Genomic DNA, 5,665 nt, shown 5'->3' with positions numbered 1-5,665 from the left:
TCCTGGAGCTGATGCCCTGAATTTGGACTTGTAGCCTACTGGACTGTGAAGAAATAAACTTCTCTTTGTTAAAGCCATCCACTTGTGGTATTTCCGTTAGAGCAGCACTAGATGACTGAGACAAAGCCCCACTGCTGCTTGGTGCTTGTTAGAGAAGGCCATTTCCTTCGACGTCTCCTTCACTCGACAAACATAATGGGCTACTACTTGTGCCAGGCCCTCTGTTCGACAAGAGGACGTGGAAGCAAAGGAGACTCACTGTCCACCTTGAGAAAGTCCCAACCAGACAGCGAGAGCCAGGCTGCGGCATACAGCTGAGTGGGTGTGCTTGGCCACACAGTGGAATCCAGTCCCTGTTGGATTGCTAAGACTGTCCCTGGCACTGGGTGGCATGGGCTGAAAAAAGGAGTGCCTGTTTTTTAACCCACACAAAGGTGCCAGCTGTGGCCCAGGTGAACATAGTCTTCCTCAAAGGTATTATGGATTGAATTGTGTCCCCTCAAAATGTGTGCCAACTTGGCTAGGCCATGATTCCCAGTATTCTGTGGTTGTCCACCATTTCGTAAGCTGATGTGATTATCCTATGTGTTGTAAATCCTAACCTCTATGATGTCTATGGAGCCCTGGTGGCATAGTGGTTAAGAACTCAGCTGCTAACCGAAGGGTCGGCAATTCAAATCCACCAGCCACTCCTTAGAAATCCTATGGGGGCAGTTCTACTCTGTCCTATAGGGTCCCTATGAATCGGAACCAACTCAACAGCACCTAACAATAACAACAATGATGTTAATGAGGCAGGATTAGAGGCAGTTATGTTAATGAGGCAGGACTCAATCTACAGGATTAGGTTGTATCTCGAGTCAATCTCTTTTGAGATATAAAAGAGAGAATCAAGCAGAGAGGAGAGGGACCTCATTACTACCAAGCAAGAAGAGTCAGGAGTGGAGCACATTCTTTGGACCTGGGGTTCTGCACTGAGAAGATCCTAGACCAAGGGAAGATTGATGACAAGGACCTTCCCCCAGAGCTGACAGAGAGAGGAAGCTTTCCCTTGGAGCTGGTGCCCTGAGTTTGGGTTTCTAGCCTCCTAAACCGTGAGAAAATAAACTTCTGTTTGTTAAAGCCATCCACTTGTGGTATTTCTGTTATAGCAGCAGTAGATAACTAAGACAAAGAGGAATCCAGGATCCATAAAACTTCAGATGGGGTCAGGTTGGAGCAGTTCACATGTACACATTATCCTCTAAGCACACATCTGACCCACTATTCCAATGGCTGGAAGGAGTCAAAGCCTTCTAATCACATGGAATCAATGTACCCAACTAGCTTCCCATCTGTAAGTTGCCAATAAATGACTAGTCTTACAACTGTTAAATATTTGCTATTGTTGTTAGTTGCCATTGAGCCAATTGCAACTCATGGCAACCCCATGTGTGCAAGTAAACGGCTCCATAGGGTCTTCAGGGCTGTGATCTTTGGAAAGCAGATCACCAGGCCTGCGGTGGGTTCAAACCGCCAACCTTTCGGCTAGTAGTCAAGCACTTAACCATCTGTACTACCCAAGGATGCTTCTGTTCAACACAGTCAGCAAAGTAAACTGAGGGCCATGTCTCAGGCACAGGGGAAACCAAGATGAATAAGAGACTGCGCTCAAGGAGCCAAAAGGACTGTCAGTCTGGAGAGTACAAGTGACACAGCACAGACACCCAGAAAACTGAGCAGACAATCATCAGTGTTAGAAGATACAGGTGACGGGACAGGGGGAAAGGTGACATGGCAATTGAGAGGACGAAAAGATTAATTCCAAGTAGGGGATCCCACAAGACTTCCTGAGGAGAAGGAGCACGGGAAGACTCTTCATCAAGATGCGAGAAAGGTCAAGTTCTAGTGCCCCACGGCCATGGTCAGCCGTGCAGGCTTGAGAAAGCCCTTTTTTCTCAGCTTTAAAATGGACTATTTGCTGTAAGTGTCTTACAGCATCATGAGGATTAACTGACTTAAATGCACATCGGATAAATAAAAGCACCAAATATAAAGCCTTTTCACTCGGGGAAGCTAAAAGCAGAGTCTATGAGGGAGGGAGCAGGGTGAGGGCGTGCAGCACCTGCCAAGCACAGAGGCACAGGGATGGCAGGAACACCTACTGGCTCCTACCTGGCTCCAATTTTTTTTTTAACCTCCCACGGCCAGTGTAATTGAAGGGAGTAAGCCAGAACATCCAAGTGCTTCTGCATCATGAAGTTGCAAGGCCCGACCGGAGAAGTGGCTTCCCACCCTGAGTAACAGGCTGACAGTCACAAGCACGGCCAGGCCACGTAGGGTCCTGGGAGCCTCAGTGTTCCCCCACGGCTCCCAGCACTGGCCTGGCGTGAGGTCGACTCAGCAAGCACTCCCTAGGCGAATGGATGCGATCCTTATTGCCTTCCAAGGGATTGCACGTTCATGGTCCCTTTTTTTTTTTTAAACTTTATTGTTGTACTTTAAGTTAAAGTTTACAATTCAAGTTAGTATCTCATACAAAAATTTATACACACATTGTTATATGACCCTAGTTGCTCTCCCTATACTGTGACAGCACACTCCTCCTTTCCACCCCAGATTTCCCGTGTCCATTCAACCAGCTCCTGACCCTCTCTGCTTCTCATCTCACCTCCGGACAAGAGCTGCCCATTTAGTCTCATGTATCTACTTGAGCTAAGAAGCACACTATTCACGAGTATCATTTTATGTCCCACAGTCCAGTCTAATCTTTGTCTGAAGAGTTGGCCTCAGGAATGGTTTTAGTTCTGGGTTGACAGTCTGGGGGCCATGCTTTCTGGGGTTCCTCCAGTCTCAGTCAGATCATGGTCCATTTTGATTCTAACCACAAGCCAGTGGGCCAGACAGGGCATATATTACTGTTCCTGTCAAAGATGAGGAAACTGAGGCTCCCAGACCATGAGCAACTGGCCTCGTCCCAAGCTAGCACCATCAGAGGGAGCCCAGACCTCTGACTCCTCATACATGGTCGCCTCCTTACACTGTGCCACCTCCTAAGTATTATTACTACAACCAATCTTTGCCCCAACAAATCATCTTTGTTGACTTTACCAAAGGCCTACTACATGCTTTTCTAAGCACTTTCCCTGTAATACTTCATGTAAGTCACCCCTTTGACCAACTCACAGTGGAAATCCTATTATTATTCCCAAATGTACTCTTATTTAATTCCAACTCAGAAGAGGGTTTTGTGCATCCCAGAAATAATAGTGTCATGGATTCCTGGTCCTTCTACCAAATAGGAACTGATTTGGGTTTAAAACCTTTGGTTTGATTGCTTAGAGTCATTGCTCCTTGGAAGGGAGAGAAGGTAAAAGCTGTACAGGGCATCAGGGAGACCCAGAGGCACTGTTTTTTCACCATGGACATTCCCGCTTACAGAGTCAGCTGTCAGTTTTGACAGATGGCCTGGCTGCAGGAGGAGGGGCAGAGGGCAAACTCATGGTGAAGGCAGCTAAGTAACTTGTGGCACAAGGAGTCACAGACAGCTAGGCTGATTTGGGGGGCCCGAGTTCCAGGCCATGGAGCCCTGCCTCTTCCTCCCCTAGATGCCTGTCCAGACAGATGAGTGCCTTTCTATGCACCTGTGACCTTCCAGCCAACAGCAAATATGGTGACAAGGGACAGCAGAGTGGGGCCCCGGAGGGAACATTCAAGGTCAGATCTACCCTTCCCTTTCATGACCTGCTCCAGCCACTTGGCCAATAACAGTTTACAGTATGCCTATTCCCTACAGGATCTTTCTATTTTAATAAAAAAAATTCATGATACAAAAGTCTTGGCAGGAGTCTGGAAATCACACACCCCTAGCCCTGTTGCGAGGTGTCAGCTCGGGGCAGGGACTTGGAAGGGAAGGAATAGAACCTTTGAGGGCCCCCAGGTCCTGAAGGGAACAGTGGATCAGGTGAGAAGAAGTATGGGGCCTCGAGAGTAAATGTCAGTGCCTGCACCTGCGTGCCCTGGTCAGCTCTGATGTCTGTGGCTGGTGGAGCCTTCAGCCACCCATGTGAGGTCTCAGGAGTACCAACCTGCCACCTGTAGCTTTAGTGTCACATTGAGGGGTCAGGGCATCACGGGACCTGAGAGAGCTCAGCCATTAGCTAGAAAAGGTACAGTGGGGACTATTTATCAGGTTAACTATCATGCCCACTGTCCAGTGACTGAGAGAATGAGACACAGAATGGATAAGCTTTGATGACAGGAGGAGGTGAGAGGGACCAGAGAGGGCATGAGGCTCTGTTCCAGACGATGGGAAGCCTCACAGGAGAGTCCTGAGCAGAGAGCAGGGAGATGAGATGTTTAGGAGGACAGCAGAGAGTTAAAAAGACAGAGAGAGATAAGAAGATGGTAGGGGCAAATTCCCCAGCTGCTCAATTTTAAAGCCACAGAGCTTAGAGCTGGAAGAAATCTTAGAAATCAGCTAGTCCAACCCCCTGCTTATACAGCCCAGCATTATTGATCACGTCCATGTGGCAGAGCCAAGACTAAGACCAGATTCCCCCCACCAACAATTTTTCAGGCCAGTGATCTTTCCACCACCCTCCAGCCTCCCCTAAATACTGACCTCGATGCCCATGGAGCAAGGAATACGCTCTGGAACACTGTGGAGCTTAAGGATTCCATGGACCACCTGCGTGAGCCACTCCAGCCAGACCTACCTTGTGCGAATAATGCTGGTCGACGATCCTTGCCAAGCCGAAATCCCCAATCTTGAGCACGAGATCCTCAGTGCTGATGAAGATGTTGGCGGGCTTTAGGTCCCTGTGCAGCACGTTGGCGGAGTGGATGTACTTGAGCCCTCGCAGCAGCTGGTACATGAACAGCTTTGCGTGCTCCTCTGTCAGCGTGCCCTGCTCCAGCAGGCGTGCCAGGTCCGTCTCCATGTACTCCTGGACGATGTAGGCCACGCTGAACTTGAACAGCTCGCCCTGCAGGTCAGCACCCTTGGGCCCCAGCACCTCATGCACCTTTACAATGTTGTCGTGATCCAGGCGCCGGATTATCTTGATCTCCCGGAGTGCGTGCTTCATGCTGCGGGCATCACTCAGGGTGATCTTCTTCACGGCCACCTTCCGGCAGGTCCTGCTGTCCACAGCTGACAGCACTAGCCCATTGACGCCAAAGCCCAGGGGTTGGAAGTCAACGAAGCGCCCAGCAAGGTCATACCCATAGACGCTGGCGATACAGTCGCCCTTCTCGGCCATTGTTGGCTCAGTGGTCTGGGGCTGCCCATGCAGTGAAGAGGCAGTTAGGAAAGGCCAGGTCCCAGCTGGTAGCCTGCCCAGCACACCTCATTCTGTCAAGTCCCAAAGTGGAGGGATGCTGTTCCTCCTGGTGATGTCACTGCCACCAGCTCTCTGGGGACAAGAAGGGCATATGTCCATGCTCGCTGAGCTACAGAAGATGGAGGCTCAGACTGTTTCCTCAACCTGCATTGGCATGGCTACTCGCCACCTCCCACATATCCTGAATGTTCCTTAAAGCTTGGAAAGAGGCTCATGCTTCTTTCAAATAGAGCACCTTCAGAGGAAAAGTAAGTATCATTATTCAGGTGAACATAAACTTTCCTATAATGGAACTCAAAGTAAAAGATGCAGAAACTCTCCCCTTTCAATCCTCTGTTAAA

The 5,665-nt window shown here is 49.3% G+C and overlaps 1 protein-coding gene across 1 annotated transcript in view; it reads right to left on the bottom strand.

Annotated features, from left to right (window-relative positions):
* The window catches only part of MAPK4 (mitogen-activated protein kinase 4), a 61,957-nt gene extending 56,714 nt beyond the window's left edge, over positions 1-5,243 (bottom strand). Inside the window, 1 exon segment of the mRNA XM_023733933.1 lies at positions 4,698-5,243. Within this exon segment, the coding sequence (XP_023589701.1) occupies positions 4,698-5,243 (546 nt within the window).
* Between the last annotated feature and the right edge of the window lie 422 nt (positions 5,244-5,665).

The sequence above is a fragment of the Trichechus manatus genome, unplaced genomic scaffold (genome assembly GCF_000243295.1).
Source record: "Trichechus manatus latirostris isolate Lorelei unplaced genomic scaffold, TriManLat1.0 scaffold00063, whole genome shotgun sequence".
NCBI lineage: Eukaryota > Metazoa > Chordata > Mammalia > Sirenia > Trichechidae > Trichechus > Trichechus manatus.
This window is presented reverse-complemented; position numbering and strand designations above follow the sequence as displayed.